The sequence below is a fragment of the Pituophis catenifer genome, unplaced genomic scaffold, assembly GCF_029215685.1.
Source record: "Pituophis catenifer annectens isolate HBS135680 unplaced genomic scaffold, rPitCat1.0.hap2 SCAF_3, whole genome shotgun sequence".
Lineage (NCBI taxonomy): Eukaryota > Metazoa > Chordata > Lepidosauria > Squamata > Colubridae > Pituophis > Pituophis catenifer.
Genome location: NW_027256883.1, coordinates 205,146,479 through 205,168,248, shown reverse-complemented (window position 1 = coordinate 205,168,248; position 21,770 = coordinate 205,146,479). Strand labels below are relative to the sequence as shown.

The window sequence follows — 21,770 nt, the reverse complement described above, 5'->3', positions numbered from 1 at the left end:
TTCTGGGGCACTACAGTCACACTGTGGGCTCTTGGCCATTCCCCACTTAAAGAGCTTGGTCCTAGCTCCACCAATTTACCTCTTTGCAGCAAGCAGCAGAACCCTGTGCAAAACAGCTGAGAGCAAATCAGCTGAGAGTTGGGCGGCCGATCCAATCAACTTGTGCTAATTAGGCTGTACTGAAGCTGAAAGGAGCTGTTTTTTCTTGCTGTTTGCTTGCAAGGATGTAACTGCTGCGAGGCAGAGGCCAAAGGGTGGGGGCCAGTGGTGGGCAGGGCTACATTCAGTGTATAAGACGCACCTAAATTTTCACCCCCTTTTAAGGGGGAAAAAGGTGTGTTTTATACTCCGAAAAATATGGTAACTCTGTCCACTGCCAGCAGTTCGATCCTGACCTGCTAAAGGTTTACTCAGCCTTCCATCCTTCTGAGGTCTGTAAAATGAGGACCCAGATGATTGGGGCCCATATGCAAATAATACTTCTTCATCGTAAACTGCCCAGAGAGTGCTGTAAAGCTCTATGGGACAGAATACAAGTCTAAATGCTCTTGCTTTTGCGATTCTAGCCGTTGCCCCAAATAACATTTTAAAGGGAAACTCAAGCCATGGTTGCTGAATTTTGCTAAACCAAAGAAAACAGTTGTTTTGTTGCTCCAAATCTCAGAAGGCAAGAGGTTTTTGGCGCAACAAGGACTATAAAATAACATCCGTGCTAAATAAACTGACACTGGAGAGGAAGCCAAGACCATGGCTCCTTTTTTCCAGCTCCTTTTCATCTCCAGCACCTTCGTCCAACTGGTCCAGTCTGAGCCAGCTCTCCTGCCTGAAGGTCAAGTGCAGCTGGAAAAATCTGCCTGACGCAAGTACCTGGCATCCATCTTCCTTGTCACCTCCAAATCTTTTTGACAAGTCACTCACTCTTGGCTGCACACTTGCTGTCGATATTTCCCTCAAGTTCTCTGAATCTACCAGTGACCATCAGTGCAAACCTGCTTGGAGGCAGCATTTAGGCATCTATCTGTGCCGTAAGGCAGTGCTGGGGGGCCCCAAAGCAGCTCGGAGTGCCTTCAAACCTTGATGCACCCCTCCAAGCAAACATCAGCCTGAGGTATTTGACTGAATCAAGCAGAGACACTGATGGGAGAAGAGAAAAATGGGAGCGGTGGGAGAGGGCACAGGCTTTGCCACAACTTGCTAGGCCCCTGTGAAAAAGAGGGACTTTTCAATAAGTTTCTCCACACACATCAGATTGGGACCCTTTCAAACTTTGAGGCAAGATTCTGGAAATCCTAAAAAAGGAAACTTAATTCACTCCCCCTCTTTTGTGACATCTGGTTTTAGGACAGTGGTGAAATCCAATTTTTTTTACTACCAGTTCTGTGGGCGTGGTTTGGTGGGCATGGGAGGGGAAGGATACTGCAAAATCTCCATTCCCATCCCACTCCAGGGGAAGGATAGTGCAAAATTTCCATTCCCACCCCACTCCAGGGGAAGGATACTGCAAAATCTCCATTCCCACCCCGCTCCAGGGGAAGGATAGTGCAAAATCTCCATTCCCACCCCACTCCAGGGGAAGGATACTGCAAAATCTCTATTCCCACCCCACTCGGGCCAGCCAGAGGTGGTTGTTGCTGGTTCTCCGAACTACTCAAAATTTCCGTTACCGGTTCTTCGAACTGCTCAAAATTTCCGCTACCGGTTCTCCAGAACCTGTTGGATTTCACCTCTGTTTTAGGATAGGAAAAACAGGACATGCTAATTACAAAAAGAAAAAAAAATCAGAATGTAACTTTGGTATAGTCAGAAAATGTAAGAAAAATGAGAAGGAGAAAGAGAAATGGAAGAAAGAAGAGAGATGGAGACAGAGAGAAAGGAGAGAGGAGAGAGGAGAAGGAGAAGGAAGAAGGGGGTGAGGGAGGGGATGAGGGGAGAGGAGGAGGAGGAGGAAAGAAGAAGATGATGATGTAGAAGAAGAAACACAGCAGTCAAACTGAAATAAAAAAAAAAACTATGAGAATTAACAATGCCAAGCCCCATATGAAGTGAGAAGGAAGATATCTTTTTAATTGTGAACATTAGGAGGAACCTTGGAAAACTGCAAGAGGAATTTCCCATCCCTCCTTTATACTGAGTTAATTAAGATGGAAAAGCCTAAGAACATTTTGAATAGTTTTTCCCTAACTTTCTTGCCACCTGGGATTTAATTGCCATTTATGAGATAAACTATTAACGGATACCTCTGATATCTCTTGATTGCTTATTGGGTGAGAGTCCAAGATGGTGGATCAAGTGGCAGAAGGCATCAAAAGGCAAAACAATGACTAGGAGATAGACAGCAGAAGAAAAGCAGGAGGACTGAAGAAATTGTTTTGCATCTATTGCTATTCCTCTAGTAGTAAATTGTTTGCTCCATCATTCTGCAACAGCGAAATACAGTTAAAATTCACAGATTTAGGTCAGCCGATTATTTCGTTCAGGCTTTACTGCTTGAGTAAAAAGAATAAATACTTAATTGGCAGACAATCCCAATTTAAAAGAGCGTATGCAGCGTGCCATATGCTCCTAATCTTCAAATAGATTAGGCTATATTCAGGATTTTTTGAAGCACTTTAAGCATGTGCTGGACTTTGGGCAGTGAGGATGGGTTGAAGGCCACAGGAGTGCTCCGTTATTATCTATTTTTTATTTGACCTTTCTCGCTTCTTCACTGAAATGAAAACTTAAAGATGATAAAACATGGTAAAGAAAATCAGAAAAGAACAACCACCACAAAAAAAAAATTGCTTAAAGGAAACATTGGAATTTAAAATATCCTTATTTGAGACTACTCTTCAACAAGACACCTTGTGCAGACCGAGTTAATCTACTTTGGAGAGAATAAAAATACAGATAGTCCTCAAGTTACAACCACAAATAAGCCCAAAATGTCTGTTACTAAGCAAGGCGTTTGTTAAATGAGTTTCGCCCCCTTTGACAAGCTTTCTTGTCACAGTTGTTAAGTGAATCTCTGCAGCTGTTAAGTAAGCAACATGGTTGTTAAGTGAATCTGGCTTCTGCGTTGACTTCGCTTGTTGGAAGGTTGCAAAAGGGGATCACATGACCTTGGGACACAGCAACGATCATAAATATCATCCAGTTGCCAAGCCTCCAGATTTTGATCACATGATCACGGGGAGGGCTCCAATGGTCATGTGAAAAATAGCAATAGCAATAGCACTTAGTCTTATAAACCACTTTACAATGCTTTTTACAGCCCTCTCCAAGCAGTTTACAGAGTCAGCATATTGCCCCCAACAATCTGGGTCCACATTTTACCCACCTCAGAAGGATGGAAGGCTGAGTCAATCTTGAGTCTGGTGAGATTTGAATTGCCAAATTGCAGGCAGCCGGCAGTCAGCAGAAGTAGCCTGCAGTACTGCACTCTAACTACTGCGCCACCGTAGCTCAAAAAAAATGATTATAAACCACTTTTTTCAGTGCCGTTGTAATTTCAAACAATCACTAAACGATTGTTTAGTAAGCCAAGGACTACCTGTAGCTATGAAGTGGGGAGTACCAACTGTTTAATTTGTTTTAATCAAACAAGTTGCTCTCTTACCTCTCGGTCGAGTCCTGCTGCCACTGTCACTATATCTCCAGTCTCGCTGTTAATAGTAAACATATTCTGGGATGGACTTTGTGGAGTTTGAGTCACAATGCGGTACCTCACCATCCCATTTGCTGTGGTGGCGTCGTCAGCATCGTTGGCCGTCACTGTCATCACGTAGGTTCCTTCATACAAGGTAGAAATGACAACAGAATCAATCACATGTTCCACAAAAATGGGATCGATAGAATTCAATTCCTAGAGGCCAGTGGATGAATTTTGTGGGTCATCTTGTCCAGTCTTACTATAGCTGATGCCCTCCAGCATTTTAATTCTCTTCAATTCTAAGATATATGATTATTTATCCATTGATCATACTTGTCATGAGCGGCATGATGGCTTAGTGGTGAAGACACTCACCTCCCATTTGGAAGGTTGAGAGTTCAATCCTAGGTAGCGGCAGGTATTTCTCGCCTAGGGCGCGAAGAAAAATATCTGCTGTGAACTCCACATGGTGTCAGGAAGGGCATCTGGCCAGTAAATGCTCAGCTCCATCCCATCGCCCCGACTCTACCCCAAATTAAGGGGTTACAGGGTTATAAAAAGGGAATTTTTGATCATACTGGCCATGAATTATGGTAGAACTCTTTCACAGCTGGAGGGCATCAGAAGATGAAGAAGGTCTCCAGGTAATTTTTTCTTTTCTTAAAGTAGAGGAAAATTTTGGTAACATTAAGGAGAAGGACATAAGGAAAAATGTCTTCTAATTTGAGAACCATAAGGATCCCAGTGGAAGATGTCAGACATTAGCTCACCAAATTGCCCTTCAAGCTCTGAGAAAATTGAACAAAGCTTGTCACTGGAAATCATCTAATGGAATGAAGTCTTACAGAAATTCTTGTGATGTCTTTATTGAGTAGACTCCCCATCTACTTTTGACTAAAGTCTACTATTGACTAGCAGGGATTCCACATCTTCCTCTGATGATGCCACTGAAAAGGTTTACCATGGGGCACCAGAGGCATTGTGGGAAACAATGCAGCTACCTCAAGTGACAGCATAAAAACCAAACTGCAGCTGTATTTTCCAACAAGAAAAGAGGTCTCACGGTTCTCAGGGGAAAAAAATCTACAAGGTGCACACAGATAGACTGCCTTCTCCTTTCCAAACCAGTGAACTATTATCTTATCAATCTACATTTGTTCCTGAAGCTGGCAAGGATTGAATTCCCACAGACTTCTCGCACTTGTTCAACTTGACAAGTTTCAGCGCAGAAGATTAATCTAAAGTAATATGGTGAAAATAATAATACATGTTGCCTATAGAAATGCAGGTGGGAGTGAGAAGTGAGCATTAGCATTGACAGTGTACACAATTGTCAATTTCTTGAAGAAAAGGCGGGGTAAAAGTGTAATAATCAATAATGAAATTCGGCCCAAGAATCTGCCAAATTGTCACACCTGTCCCGACTTGGTTTCTTAGGAAAAAAAGACCCACAGCTCCATTTGTGAGAAAAGTAGACTTTTACTAAAGACCAAGTGATTACAGTACAGCAAAGTCAGAACTAACATTTGCATTCCCTAATTAACTTTCTCTTTCCTGTTCCTCCTACAGGTTATCTCTTTATTGTCCAGTTACATTCAAAGAATTTGTTTTGCTAATGGTCCCTGCATTGGCGGGCTTGATGGTGAGCTGTTGCATTTCTGTTCCAGGCCTCTGGCCTTGGGGTGATGTCTCAGGAAGAGCACAATAAGTATTTTCAGTTTCCCCCTTCCCCACAATTCTAGCAATTCCCATCCCTATAGTTGATGGCTGGTTGGCATCTAGCAAAATGAAACTAAAGCTCAAGATGGCCGTTCTGAGACAAATCAGAAGCCTGATAGTACAGTGGACTAAAGCACTGTTATTAACATCTGCTGCTTGCAATTACTGCAAGTTCAAATCTCACCAGGCTCAAGGTTGACTCAGCCTTCCATCCTTTCAAAGGTAGGTAAAATGAGGACCCAGATTGTGGGGGCAATAAGGTAACTTTGTAAAAATATACAAAAGTATGAAGGCTATTGCTTAACACATTGTAAGACGCCCTGAGTCTCCGGAGAAGGTCGGCATATAAATTAAAGCAAAATAAAAATAAAAATAAAAATCCAGCTTTCAACAGATGCCTCTGGAGCTGCAGCAGCCATCCAGGAAGCCTCTTCAGTTCACTGGCCCTTGCATTAGTCGGAAGCGGAACTGCAGAGCAACAGTCCTCTTCTACCTTTAATACACAGCAACCAGGGGAATAAATAAAACATGTTGCCTGTGATTCAGAAGGCTATAAACAGCCATCAAAATTAGTACTGACAGAACATTTGTGGCTCAGGGTTCAACTAAGTGGGATCTTTGGTGCTCTCTCTGAGTTTGGTTGTTTTCTTGGAGATGTTTCATTACCAAACTAGGTAACATCATCAATGCTAGAAGGGAGTGGGGCTTGCTCTCTTTTTATATACTAATGACTTGCCCTCTCAATGTTGGTGGGAGTGTTCTTGGTAGTTCCTTGATTAGGCTGTTATTTACTGTAAACTTCTTTGAATGGTAGTTCCTTGATTATGGCTTATTTCTTGATTTTTAGGTTAGTATTGATGTTAATCTCTGTTGTTCTGGGTATTTATTACTGTGTTTTGTTCTTTTCGTTTCCTTTTTTTTAATGTTTGATTGTCCCTTTTAAATATTATGTAACTGTTGTTTATCTGTGTGTGCTTGTTAATGGCTGTTCATAATAGCTATTGATAGGCTGATCCTTCATAAATCTGTCCAGTCCCTCTCTAAACCCATCTAAATTGGTTGCTGTTACAACTGCTGGCAGTGAATTCCACACCCTTATTATGCCCCATGTGAAAAAGCATTTCCTTCTTTGGGTCCTAAATTTGATGGGTTTTACTTTTGATGGATGACCTTGGCTTCTTCAACTGTGGTAGATGCAGCTGACTATTCCCCAATACTAGCCATACGCATTTTAGAAAAAAAGGAATCATTTTGCAAGTCCCACTCCAGAAGATGAAAAATTCCATTGCAGAGCTGAAAAAAGTTGGGTTTATAGCTCTTCTTAAAAATTGGTCACTCACAGCTACACCACTTTGCTTCTCATCAAATGACCGATGCAAAGTTCTCCGTTCCTTTATAAAGCAGCTTTTGTGACCTCAATAATCTGGACCTAGAAAGTAATTAAAAGTTTGATTTTTTTTTTCTTAAAAAAGAATAGTGAATGGGTTATTCTGGGGATTAAGATAAAAGTGCCATTCTTAAATCGGTTAGGATCAAAGAGTTGGAAATGACATTGAAGTACAGGATCCCTTAAACCACTCCTGACAGGTGAAGAATCATAGAATCAGATGAATAAAATGAGACAGTGGGGTTTTTTTTTCTTTTCCAGGTAAAATTGTTCTGTGCCCTGACTTGCCAGCTACCAATTTGTGATGTTGCTTGCTTGCCTGACCTTTCCAAAAGAGCAATTAGGACTTTGTTTCTAATTAGATTTAGTAGTACTGTGCTGAAATTTGTCTGGCAAATTTAGCCATTGCTGGAGCGCTTGAGAACTTTTAAATCATTTGCCCCATTTTTATGTTGCCGTTTCTTGATCTGACTTTTATTATTGGAGGTGGAGGAGAAGGTACAAGTGGTCCTCGACTCATGGCCATTCATTTAGCCACTGTTTGATGTTACGAATGGCAATGAAAAAAGTAACTCACGACTGAGCCTCACACTTATGACCATTGCAACATCCTTGTGTTTACGTGATCGCAATTCATTAATACGTGTTATTAATGATTGCGGTGATTTGCGAATGATTTTCAGCAAAAAAAAAATGTTGTGGGCATACGATCTGTCACTTTAATGACTACACTGCTTAACAATGACTTTTCCAGTCCCAATGGTGGTCATAAGTCGAGGACTATCTGTAATTGCTAAGGTTTTATACTGCTCCATTTTTTTCTTCTACAAATAGTTAATGACCTGTTTCTCTTTTTCTTTTTTGGCTAGGCTTTGTTGTTGGGGTTGTTTTTTTGGGGGGGATGTTTGATCTTTTTCATTGTGTCATCCCTCTGACTGTGGCACTGGACTAAAGGGTGTGAAATTCAATGAATTTATTACACACATTTCACATTAAGAATTGTTTTTAATAAAGGAGAATACATGTTGTTCAGGGTTGACTTGAAATGAGGGGTTGTTGGTGCTCGCTGAACTTGGTTTTTTTCTTGCAGATGTTTCCTTACCCAAATTAGATAACATCATCAGTGCTAGTACTGATTTTCCCAAACCAGCACTGATGATGTTACCTAATTTACCTAGAAGAGCCTTGGTGGCGCAGCAGACTAAAGCACTGTTAAGTAACACCAGCTGCCTGCAATTACTGCAAGTTCAAATCTCACCAGGCTCAAGGTTGACTCAGCCTTCCATCCTTTCGAGGTAGGTAAAATGAGGACCCGGTTTGTGGGGGTAATAAGCTGACTTTGTATAAAAAAAAAAAAAAGAACACCACTTGGAGGGTGGGGGCGAAAGCTCTACTAAGCAGGTATATACAAAAGTATGAAGGCTATTGCTTAACGCATTGTAAGCCACCCTGAGTCTCCGAAAAAGGGCGGCATATAAATCGAACCAATAAATAATAAATAAATAAATAAATAAATAAATAAATAAATAAATAAATAAATAAATAATTTAGGTGAGGAAACATCTGCAAGAAAAACAACCAAGTTCAGAGAGTACCAAGGATCCCTTAGAATTGTTTTTGACATCAAAATCTAAACTCTATGAGCAGCTATGTCCCACTATTTTCATTTTTATGGCTGCATTAGAATATCCATTATACCAACTTACATTAAAGCGAGATTGATGCTCATTAGGTAGACTTAAAATGCATAAAACTGGGGAAGTAATGAGGCATTTACCAAGAGGCTATCCTTCCTCCCAAAAAAATAAAATAAAATAAAAATCCTTCCATTTTGCAATTTTTGCCTCCAAGTCACATTTTCCCAACAAGTCACCTTTCCCAACAACAGTTTGTCTACTGCTGTGATTTAAACATAAGACAATGATAATTATTTTGTACTGACCTGTACCTTACGGTTTGTGTTTATAAACTGTTATTATTGCCACACCATTAAAGCTTTGTTAACCTTTTCGGTCTAATTTTCAAACTACATGATGGTTAATTTAATTATCTCTCCCTCCCCCGGAAAAGAAAATGCAACTCATTATAGAAAGATATGTAGCAGTCGCCATATCATATGAGCTCTCCATTAACCTGAGTTAATTATAGCTTTGCACTACATTTTTCCCTTCCAGCCATTTTCCTGGGGAAGATGTGATATTTTGCAGATTGTACGCCCCACACATAGTTAATTGAGGAGAAAAGGCAAAAGTTTAGTTACGGGGAAGACTTTCAGAACAGACAAGCAGATAAAACGAGATAAACTTTCCAATTCTGACATCTCCAAGCCACTGTGAACCAGATCTAACCCTCCTTCCAATGTTGAATAAACTCATAATAGTTTATGTCCTGCTCCCTCGTTTATCACTTTCCTTTCTCTCTCTGTTTCCACACTTTTCACAAATGTACTGTTTGTAGGTGGAAGACAGGGAGTTAAAAGAGTTGTTTCAATTTGTTTTTCAGGCACTCCAATTGAGATTTCAGAGTAAACTAAGAACTATATGGTAGATCTGAACTGGAGGCTGGGTGAAGATTGCTCTAAGTTATTTCTCTTCATTTACTGAACACAACGAGTAAAAACCAGCAGGACTGTGGGGCTTCAGATGCAGGGGTGGGTTCTACTTACCTTTACTACCGGTTCACATCGCGCCCTCACGCGCGCTCTTCTGCGCATGCGGAGAAGCTTATGCGCATGCGCAGATCACCTATGATGACGTCCGGGTCAGTGGGCGGAGCCTCCCACCGGTTTTACTACCAGTTCTTGTGAACCGGTCTGAACTGGGGGCAACCCACTACTGTTCCGGTCGCCTTACAAATTCCAAGCATATTCAGAAGCCCTAGCACAGAAAATAAACTTACCCATACGTGTATTAAGCATCCACCCCAATTGAAAATCCCCCTTTCCAGTCTGAGAGGAACTGATAACACTGATGAAATTTTAAAATCAAATATCAAAATAACAGGCCTGGTTAGCTATTTCAGTCCTCTAAATATATTTTTTTCAGGCTCTGGGTAAATATAATGACAAAGTTTATATATACCCATAAGCCTATCTTGTGAACATAATGTTAAGGAATGAAGAAACGAAATTCATTTTTTTCTTTCCATACACAATAACAGTCCGGATATTTGTATAAACCCTTTAGCTGTCTTGTAGCCAAAATGCCAGAACGTACATTGCACGCTTGAGACTGGTTTCCAGGTTTGTATTCTTTTAAAAGGTTTTCTAAAGGAAATTGCCTTTTGCATAACTCCCAGGCAGCCTGTTCATATAATCCTTATATCCTCACCATTATGTTTATACTCTTCCTTAGCTATCATAACCCAACACACCTGAATGGCACTAAATGGACAAATGCTGGTTTTGACCTTCAGTTGACACAGACAGTTTATGAGAACAATACTTGATCTCCTTCTGTTGATTATGGCAAACAGGGCTTGGTTCAGAGGTGGGTTTCAGCAGGTTCTGACCAGTTCTGGAGAACCAGTAGTGGAAATTTTGAGTAGTTTGGAGAACCGGTAAGTACCACCTCTGACTAGCCCCACCCCCATCAATTCTCTGCCTTCTGGGTCCCAACTGATTGGGAGGGAATGGAGATTTTACAGTATCCTTCCCCTGCCACGCCCATCAGGCCATGCCCACCAAGCCACGCCCACAGAACCAGTAGTAAAAAAAATTGATTCCCACCACTGGTTCCTTTATGGATTTATCCACAAAACCTCCAGAAGGGAATTGATATGATTGGAATTAGACTCTCTGGAGATATGTGGACATTGGCATTAGAGTTAGTTGCGGGGGGGGGGGGAACACCATGATATGGGGCCATCAGCTGATAACTCCATGGATAAAACTAGACCTGTTTTTTTTTATTTCCTGGTTGCTAATCCCATAGAAAACCCCAAAGGACACGTGGGAAACATCTGTCAGAAATAAAAGATGGCAGCAGCTTCTTTGGCAGATTGGTCTCAATCTGGGGTTTACAAACCCCCACTTAGCTATTTAACAATTCATTTCTAATTACACTAATAAGTTGCGCTGATCCCCTTGTGAAGAGTTTATGACTACATCCCATATAACACATAATCCATGAAACAGTACAGACCTCTGCTCATGGGAATTATAAGAATATGCCCATGTAATCTTATTATTTATTGAACAGAATAACAGAGTTGGAAGGGACGTTGGAGGTTTTTTAGTCCAACTCACAGTTCAAGCAGGAGACTCTATGCCATTTCAGACAAATTGTTGTCCAATCTACTCTTTAAAACTTCCAGTGTTGGAGGACCCACAACTTCTGGAAGCAAGCTGTTCCACTGATTAATTGTTTTGTCAGGAAATTTCTCTTTAATTCCAGGTTGCATCTCTCCTCGATTAGTTTCCACCCATTGCTTCTTGTCCTACCATCAGGTGCTTTGTATTTGTATCCTGCCTTTATTATTTGTACCCTGCCTTTATTATTTTTTTTACAAATAATTCAAGGGAGCAAACATATCCAACGCACACTATTTTCCCTAAAAGGACAAGGTTGTGAGGTTAAGTTGGGCTGAGAGACAGTGACTAGGTCAAAATCATCCAGCTGGCTTTGAAGGCAAGACTAGAACTCACAGTCTCCTGGTGATTGGCCCAAAGTCCCCCAGCTGGCTTTCATGGCTGAGAATAGAATAGAATAGAATTCTTTATTGGCCAAGTATGGTTGAACACACAAGGAATTTGTCTTCGGTTCATAAGCTCTCAGTGTACATAAAAGATATAAATGATAAATTATGGTCATAGTCATCATAAATACATCCATCGTGAATCATAGGATTATAATCATGGGATACTAAATAATCATTTAATGACTAAGGTAGGACTAGAACTCACAATTGCCTGCTTTCTAGCCTGGTGCCTTAACCTCTAGATGTCTAGGGAGTCATCCAGATCATGGTTGTCCCAAAGGTGCTTTTTCACAGGACTTTCTGGTTCAGCACAGCTGAAGAAGCTCCTTGGATGAGAAGTGAAACGTCTTCAAAGAAAAACCAGAAAGTCCAGTCGCCTCTTGGAAAAGCATCTTTGAGGCTTAACCACTAGACAAAACTGGCTCTCAGTTTTCCTGGCCGTAATATGGAAGTAATTTATTACTACCTTCTTTGATCTTTATTTGATTTGCTAGTCTAGCCTACAGCCCTGGTGCTTCCTTAGTGATCAACCATCAAAATCATAGCCAAGCCTGACCTTGCTTAGCTTCTCTGAGATCAGCCAAGGTGAACCAGATGCTACCACTGATTGTGGCCCATAATCAATAAGGCACATTCTTTACATGAAAAAAGTGTTGTCATCTTTTTGACATGGGTTTTTTTTTAAAATTGAAATTCAGCTGGTGTTCTCCATGACCTTTCCAGAAGCTAACCTAATTAATAAAGGAAGTTGCCTCCTAATTGCTAGATTTGCTGGATCCTCAACCTCTCGAGAGCGACACAGAGAGACACCGTAGAGTGGAAAACAGAACAAAGCCGCCTGAAGAGATGGCATGAAGAATGCAAGAGGACTCCCATTGTGAACGACTGAAGCCATACTTTTTATGTTAAGAAAATTAAGCACTTGATTAAGAAAACAAATAGGCTATTTTGTGTAGACATTAGAAGGGATCTGATCACTGCTTTGGGGAAGGGAAGAGGGAGGGTGAGTGGAGGAGGCTACAATTTGGTTTTGGAGTTTTTTTTTGAGAGAGAGAAGATTGCAAAGGACTAACACTGGTATCATAGGAAAGGCATCATATCTTTTCAGATTTCAGATTAACAGAGTTGGAAGGGACCTTGTAGGTCATCTAGTCCAACCCCCCCCGCCTGAGCAGGAGACCCTACACCATTTCTGACAAACGGCAGCCCAATCTCTTATTGAAAGCCTCCAGGGATGATGCTCCCACAACTTCTGAAGGCAACTTCTGTTCCATAGGTTGATTGTTCTCATTGTCAGAAAAATTCCTCAAAATATAATATGTGGGATATTTATATTTTCTCTTGTGTTTAGCACTTGAACTTCCTGTTCCTGTGCAAGAACATGTATTCTATTGGCTGTTGTCAGACTCCCATGGGGCCCTGTACAAATCCTAGGAGTTTGTCTGAGCTAAATTTGGTTGAAGTTTGCTGAGGGTGGTGCAACTGAGATGATGCAATGAAGGGGCTTGTGTTCTGAAAGGGTGTTGGGCAATTCCTACTATGTTTCAAGTTTCAAGTTTATTAGATTTCTATACTGCCCTTCTCCCGAAGGACTCAGGGCGGTGTACAGCCATATTAAAACACAGATTTATAAAATTTAAAACCAATTAAAATCGAATATAAAATTTGGCCAGCGAATTAAAACACACATACACCCAATTTTAAAATTCGTACTAGGCCAGTCCGGCTTGCTGAAACAGAAGGGTCTTAAGGGCGCGGCGAAAAGCTCTAGGGGCAGCTCATTCCAGAGGGCTGGTGCCCCCACAGAGAAGGCTTTCCCCCTGGGTGTCGCCAGTCGGCATTGTTTGGCCGACGGCACCCTGAGGAGCCCCTCTCTGTGGGAGCGTATTGGCCGGTGGAAAGTTGTTGATGGCAGAAGGCAGTCTCGTATATACCCCGGTCCTAAGCCATGGAGCGCTTTAAAGGTGGTGACCAACACCTTGAATCGCACCCAGAAGACCACCGGGAGCCAGTGCAGCTTGTGCAGGAGGGATGTTACGTGGGTGCGCCGAGTCGCACCCATAACCACCCGCGTGGCCACATTCTGGACCAGTTGGAGCCTCCGAGTGCTCTTCAAGGGGAGCCCCATGTAGAGGGCATTGCAGTAGTTCAGACGGGACGTGATGAGGGCATGAGTGACCGTGCGCAGGGCATCCCGATCCAGAAAGGGACGCAACTGGTGCATCAGGCGAACCCGATAGAAAGCTCCCCTGACCACGGCCGTCATGTGATCTGATAAAATTATGGCTTAATAGCTTTGTCCTGGTTTGGATCTTGAGCGATGGCTAATCCTATCACTCTGCCTTTGTTTCAAAATATCCCATCTTGAATGGATATCTGCTTGCAGTATTTGCTTGCAGTATTTTAGCTATGAATACAGTTAACTAACTTTTTATCTCTTAAGTGCTGACATCTGCTGAGGGCTGTTAAGAAAGGCGGGGGCTGCTTTCCAAGAGCATGTTTCTCCATTTCTCATCCAGGTTAATATAATATTCTGCCTTTTTAATATTCCTCAAAATATTTCATTCTTCTAGGAGATGGGTGGGTGCCAGAGGTGGGTTTCAGCAGGTTCTGACCAGTTCTGGAGAACCGGTAGCGGAAATTTTGAGAAGTTCGGAGAACAGGTAGTAAAAATTCTGGCTGGCCCCGCCCCCATCTATTCTCTGCCGCCCAAGTCCCAACTGTCGGGAGGAAATGTGGATTTTGCAGTATCCTTCCCCTGGAGTGGGGAGGCAATGGAGATTTTACAGTATTCTTCCCCTGGAGTGGGGTGGGAATGGAGATTTTACAGTATTCTTCCCCTGTCATGCCCACCAAGCCACACCCACAGAACCGGTAGTAAAAAAATTTGAATCCCACCACTGGTGGATGCTAACTTTCTACAGTTACTGCTACTATTTCTACTACTGCTGCTAGACCTCAGCTTCTGACCACAATTGAGCCTAACATTTCTGTTGCTAGTTGTTAAGTGAGTTTTGTCCCATTTTATGACTCTTCTTGCCAGTTGTTACGTGAATCGCTGCAGTCGTTAAGTGAATCACTCAGTCATTAAGCAAATCTGGCTTCCTCCATTGACTTTGGTTTTACAGGCCACCTGGGTAGGTTACAAATGGTGATCTCACACAACCCCGGGACATTGCAACTATCATGAATGCATGCCAGTTCCAAGCGTCCGGAATTTGATCACGTGACCACATGGATGTTGTGAAAAGCAGTCCTAAATTTCTTTTTTCAGTGCCACTGTAACTTCAAAACGAATGGTTGTAAATTGAGAACTCCTTGTGCTAATCTCCTTTCAAATGGAGGTTTAGTAGTTATTTTTGAAAGCCCAATATTTATTTCATTGATCATTAAAAAAAAAAAAGCTTTTCATATAGAGCCTCACTGAAAGTCTAAATAAGATGATGGGGGTGGAAAGGCTGAAATTATTTTTGAAAGAAATCATTTTTCAACCAAGCTTGAAGCTCACGCCACCTTTAATTTATAACTTATTCCATCATGATGGGTTTTTTTTTTAACTTGGCCCCAATTGTATTGATGTATTGCATTTTTAATAAGGTTTTTATGCCCTTACTTTTTAATTAGATTAGATTAACAGAGTTGGAAGGGACCTTGTAGGTCATCTAGTCCAACCCCCCGCCCATGCAGGAGTCCCTACACCATTTCTGACAAATGGCAGTCCAGTCTGTTTTTGAAAGCCTCCAGGGATGAAGCTCCCACAACTTCCGAAGGCAGCTTCTGTTCCGTGGGTTGACTGTTCTCACAGTCAGAAACTTTCTCCTTATTTCTAGGTTGAATCTCTCTTTGTTCAGTTTCCATCCATTATTCCTTGTCTGTCCTTCAGGTGCTTTGGAAAATAGCTTGACCCCCTCTCTGTGGAAGCCTTTCAAATAAATCGGTCTTTTAAATCGGCCAGCATCATTCTGTGAGTGAAATGGACAATATCTAAATTTGATATATAATATCTCTCTCCCTGTCTCCCTCCCTCCCTCCCTCCCTCTCCCTCCCCCCCCTCTCTCTCCCTCTCTCTCTCTCTCTCTCTCTTTCTGTCTAACCTTCAATAGGAATATTTTCTCCTCATGCACTTGGATAAGCAATGCCACCTGGCAGTGACAATTGTATTGTTAGAGAAGACAGGTTGATACATCCTTGTCAGGCCTTTGTATCCATCACGCTGGAGAATGAGGAGATCCAAAATGATCTATGCTATCACTAGCCAGCAGTGTCCTTCTGCTTTTGACCTAGGACGAATAGGGAAGTCTATACAAAAAAATAAAATAAAATAAATGAACGCAAACCTTGTACTGAAGACGACAACATTCTGGAAACCTTTCACGTACCCTGGATAATCAATTGTTGATTTGAAAGCTGCCTGACTCCAAAACAGCACGATTTCCACGTGAAATGTCGCACTTGGGAACAATAACTAAATTTTATTTCTGTTTGGTAGGACGTACATACCGGTAGTCCTCAATTTACGACCGTAATGGAGCCTTCCCCACAAAGTGGGTAATCACGTGACTGACTTGATTTTACAAATATGATGGCGAAGTGAGTGTGGCAATTGTAAGAGAGCCCATTGCTTGTTATAGGGTGCTTTTGCTGAAAATCAAAAGTAAAGACAGGTTTTTGACAAAAGTATCGTAAATTGCAGTCATGTGAGTGTAGGACGTTGCAAATGGTTTTAAATGTGGATTTCAACCCCAAATGGTTGAAATTCAGGCTGTGGGTGGGTTAGTGGGGGAAGGCAGCTATCATAACTTTGGAGTTGGATGATAAGTACTTGGCTTTTTTTTTTTGGGGGGGGGGTGTTTACTAAGTCATCTCAAAGGTCCTTTCCCAAAGGCAACTGGACTTCCTTGTTTGTTTCCCCCCCCCCCTTGAAAATGTTTCGCTTCTCATCCAAGAAGCTTCTTCAGTCAGAACTGAAGAAGCTTCTTAAATTAAGAAGCAAAATGTTTTCAAGGGAAAAAAAAAACAAGTCAGTCTGATTGCCTTTGCGAAAGCACCTTTGGGACAACCATGACCTGGATGATTGGGAATCTACATAGATATTAAGTCACCGGTTATAAATTAAGGACTATCTATACCACTTGCTCATGGCTCAGTGGCTAAGACGCTAAGCTTGTCGATTGAAAGGTCGGCAGTTCAGCGGTTCGAGTCTCTAGTGCTGCGTAATGGGGTGAGCTCCCGTTACTTGTCCCAGCTTCTGCTAACCTAGCAGTTCGAAAGCAGGTAAAAAAATGCAAGTAGAAAAATAGGGTCCATCTTTGGTGGGAAGGGAACAGCATTCTGTAAGCCTTTGGCGTTTAGTCATGATGGTCACATGACCACGGAGACATCTTTGGACAGCGCTGGCTCTTCAGCTTTGAAACAGAGATGAGCACCGCCCCCTAGAGTCAGGAATGACTAGTACATATATGCAAGGGGAACCTTTACCTTTACCTTTACGTTATACCACTTGCAGTTTTGCAATGTTCTATCATCTCTTTCTATCCATAAATGGCTTTTTTTTCTATGTTGAAAACCCCACCAATTCTCTCTGATCAACTATTCCGGCACCTTAGCAAAAAGCCCACCTCATGTTCTTTGATGCATAGATAAAAAATGGAATTTCAGGCAAGTAAGAAAAATCTATCTTGCCTATATCCTCCAAGCAACCAGAAATGCCAACCTCTCTAGTCGTCTCTGAGTTTGGGAACTACATTCTCAGGTTCTTCAAGTCAGAATGCTTGAAGTCAATTTAGGTTCTCTATTAGCGCTGAGCTAGAGTTTCAATTCATTTGAGAGAGCAGGTAGTCCTCGATTTACGACCAGAATTGAGCCCAACATTTCTGTTGCTAAGTAGGACATTTGTTATGTGAAGTTTGCCCCATTTTATGACCTTTCTTGCCACATTTGTGAAGTGAATTACTGCAGTTGTTAACTCTGCCATCTGCAAGTTTCTCATTTTCTTCTCCTTTTCCACCCCCCTTGTAATTTTGACAACTCACTCGAGCAGTTCTCTTCCACGTCTTTTTATTACCAGGATTGTACGCGGCGAGACGTGGAGCGTTTTCTTCATTAAGTGCACAATCAGGTAAAAAAGGAACATCCTTTTTTCCCCCCTTCTTTTTTCTCCCTCATGACAGTAAATCTGAAATCTTGCATCTTCGCGTAGGGTGATGTAGAAAATGCTAGGCTATGCCTTAAAGGATTAATTTCCACAAACCTTTAAATTGGGGCTTAATTTGAAAACTAATTCAGGCCCATAATTGGCTTTCTGTTCAAATCACTGAGGCTAAAAGATTTAAATTCTTAATATCCAGATGACTTTCAAGTATTTCACCCCCATCTGTGCATTAGTCCGCGGTTTTAATCTCTCAGGGGGATCTCTGCTGGCAGAGAAATTAAATAAATAAATAAGCAGCAGGAGAACTAATAGAATAATCAACTTTTGAGGTCCCTCCCCCTCCCCTTCCAAATCCCTGGTATTCTGCAGAATATTTATTTTTTACGAGATTTCTCCAGTTTAATGTGCGACATGTAGATCTCACTCCCGGCTATTTAATTTTTTAAAAGGGACATCAATAAACGGAACTGTACCAGGGAGGAGAAGAGCTAACACAGTCAGAGAAGGCAGGGGATTTTAATTACAACATTCTTCACTTAAGCAATAACCGTAGCGTGGCTTCTCTGCTTTGGAGGTGTGCCCTTAGTACTTAAAAGCTTTTTGCAACGCCGTTTTTCAAAAGAAAGAAACGAGAGTTGGCTGGAGTTAATCCCTCAAGTTCATTCTGTCCAAAACTATCTGCTAAAAGGAGATCTATTGCTCAGCTAGGTTTTTGAAAAGGACCAAGTAGAGATAGTATTCAGCCGGTTTGGATCAGTTCAGGCGAACCGGTAGCGGAAATTTAGAGTCATTCGGAGAACTGGCAAATTGCACCACTGGCTGGCCCCACCCTGCTCTATATATCTTGCCTTCACCATATGGCCCAGCTAATCTCCGTGCCTCACCTCCGTGCCTCGCCCACTCTGCTCACCAAAGGTAAGCATGTCGTCCGTTCGCCCTTCACCTTGGGTCGGGGCCTTGGGACATGCCATTCCCTGGCTCCGGCCTTGCCCCGGAGCCTCCACCCGCTCTCACATTTTTGGCGAACCGGTGCTGAAATTATTTGAAACCCACCACTGGAACCAAGACTAGCAATTCACACTTTTGGTTCTTTATAGGAGTCAGCCAGAGGTGGGTTTCAGCAGGTTCTGCACAGTTCTGGAGATCCGGTAGCGGAAATTTTGAATAGTAAAACCGGTAGTAAAAATTCTGACTGGCCCCACTCCCATCTATTCTCTGCCTCCCAAGTCTTAGCTGATTGGGAGGGAATGGAGATTTTGCAGTATCCTTCCCCTGGAGTGGGGTGGGAAAGGAGATTTTACAGTATCCTTCCCCTGCCCTGCCCCACCAAGCCACCAAGCCACGCCCACCAAGCCATGCCATGCCCACATTTTCTTTTAATACAAGAAATACACACATACAAAAGAAAAATAACACAAACTAAAAATATATAAAAAAGAGAACATGCGGACAACAATAAAAAGAATATAAAACGGGGTAAAGAAAAGAATTATATAAAGAAATGACTTACTCAACAAGCACAAACAATTTTAGTAATTTGATATTACAACAAGCTTTATCATTCATTCCAAATCGGCAAAAGTTCATCAAGAGCTACCAGAAATATATAGAGGCAACTGGACTTTCTTGTTTTGCTTGAAGACATTTCGCTTCTCATCCAAGAAGCTTCTTCAGTTCTGACTGAATGGTGGAGAATGGAAGGATTTATATTCCATCTAAACTTTTTGGACTTCCCCGCAGGGCCACTTCTGCTCAAAATCATTTTTAATTTTTTGCATTCATTGTATGTAGTTCAAACGATTTTAAAGGAATCAGGTACCGGTAAAAAAGAGCCCTCAAGTTATTTCTCCTCAGAGCTATTAAACCTGGAACATGGATGTTTGATGCTGCTTAATCTCTAACTTCTCATTATCTTACTTATTTATTTGCTGCTTATTCTACTTCCTTATTGGAATCTATTTAGTCTTTACTCTATGTAATCTAGGCAAAGAACCTGACACTGTATAATTGGGAAAAACACAACAAAACACAACACACAATACTTTGGATTACTATCTCTTGAATTCTGTATGGAAAAGGACTGAGCAATTGTCATCGATTCATAACATGTCTAATGTGGAAATATGCTGAATCCAGATGTTTACCCTATTTCTTGAGGCAAGACAGATGTTTCATTTGATGTGTTTCTGCTAACTATTCTCCAAATAGGTTTTGTTTGCATTTTTTTGTGTGCCTTTGAGTCGGTGTTGATTCCGGGCTAAACCTGAACAAGTCTCTCCAGTTGTTTTGACAAGATTTTGGAAGTGATTCGCTTTGATCTCCTTGATTTCAGAAATTGTGAGAGCTCCACCACTGGAGGTTTTTAAGAAGAGACGAGACAGCCACTTTTCTGAAATATTATAGGTCTGTGATGGCGAACCTATGGCACACATGCCAGAGGTGGCACGCGGTGCCCTCTCTGACAGCACATGAGCCGTCGCCCCAGTTTAGCTCCGTCGCGCATGCGTGCACGCCTCCTGCCAGTCAGCTGGTCTTTGGGTCTCTGCTGTGCATACGTGGGGGAGGGCATGAGCGCATGCATTGGGTGTGTGGTGTGTGCAGGAGGCATGCACATGTATGCATGGGGCGCATGCATGGGGCACACACGCATGTGCGGGGCGTGGGGTGCATGCATGGGTGCTGCACGTATATTGCATTTTATTATTTATTATTTTATTTATTAGTTTGATTTATATGCCGCCCTTCTCCGGAGACTCAGGGCGGCTTACAATGCGTTAAGCAATAGCCTTCATACTTTTGTATATACCTGCTTAGTAGGGCTTTTGGCCCCCCCAAGCAGTGTTCTATTTTATACAAAGTCAGCTTATTGCCCCCACAAACCAAGTCCTCATTTTACCTACCTCAGAAAGATGGAAGGCTGAGTCAACCTTAAGCCTGGTGAGAATTGAACTCGCAGTAATTGCAGGCAGCTGGCAGCTAAATACTACTTTAACAGTAGTTTAGTCCACTGCACCACCAGGCTCCTATTTTGGGGGTTTGGGCACGCTGTGGCCACTCCGTCCAGAAAAGGTTAGCCATCACTTATATAAGTTCTCCTGCTTAAGCAGGAGAATGGACTAGAAGACCTCCAAGGTCCCTTCCAGCTATTCTATTCTATTCTACCCATGTTTTCCTGAAAATAAGACCCTGTCTTATATTTTTTCCACCAAAAAAGGCATCAGGTCTTATTTTCGGGGGGGGGGATGTCGTCCATCTGACTCACCTCACTTGCACGTGTCGCCCCCAGCCTCCTTTTTGCTGTCAGAGGCTTTCAGGGCTTATATTAGGCGCACTTATAAAAATCAAGCTAGGATTTACTTTCAGGGTAAGTCGTATTTTCGGGGAAACAGGATATTCTATTCTATTCTACCCTGTTTTCCCAAAATAAGACATCCCCTGATAATAAGTCCAATCGGGCTTTTGAGTGCATGGCAATAAGGCCAAGCGCTTATTTCATGGTTCAAAAACATATAAGACAGGGTCTTATTTTCGGGGAAACACGGTATTCTATTCTATTCTATTCTATTCTATTCTATTCTATTCTATTCTATTCTATTCTATTCTACTCTACTCTACTCTACTCTACTCTACTCTACTCTACTCTACTCTACTCTACTCCACTCCACTCCACTCCACTCCACTCCACTCCACTCCATTCCACTCCACTCCACTCCACTCTATTCTATGGGCTGAGAGAGAGTGACTGGCCGAAGGTTACCTAGTTGGCTTTGTGCTTGAGGTGGGCCTAGAACTCAACAATCTCCAATTTATAGCCTAATGCTTCAATTACTACAACAAACTGGATCTTGGTTTAATCATTGGCTTACTAAATGTCTATCGAGATTTTCAGTCATCCAGGTCATGGTTGTCCCAAAGGGTTGTCCTTTTTCAGGAGGCACCTAGACTTTCTTGCTTTCTTCCTTGAAAACATTTTGCTTCTCATCCAAGAAGCGTCTTTAGTTCTTCTGAAGGACTAAAGAAGGTTCTTGGATAAGAAGTGAAACCTTTTCAAGGAAAAAAACCAGGGAAGTCCAGTTGCCTTTCGAACTGCACCTTTGGGACATTGGCCTTACTACAAAATTTCTCAGATGGAACTTTTCCAACCAATTATTCCCAGTTTTTTTTGCCCTCGCATATATCTGCAT

General features: G+C 42.0%; 1 protein-coding gene across 1 annotated transcript in view; it reads right to left on the bottom strand.

The window, feature by feature from the left end:
• Positions 1–21,770, bottom strand: part of CDH4 (cadherin 4) — a 401,827-nt gene that overhangs the window by 141,336 nt on the left and 238,721 nt on the right. Inside the window, exon 6 of the mRNA XM_070941124.1 lies at positions 3,599–3,771. Within this exon, the coding sequence (XP_070797225.1) occupies positions 3,599–3,771 (173 nt within the window). The remainder of the gene's footprint in view (positions 1–3,598; positions 3,772–21,770) is intronic.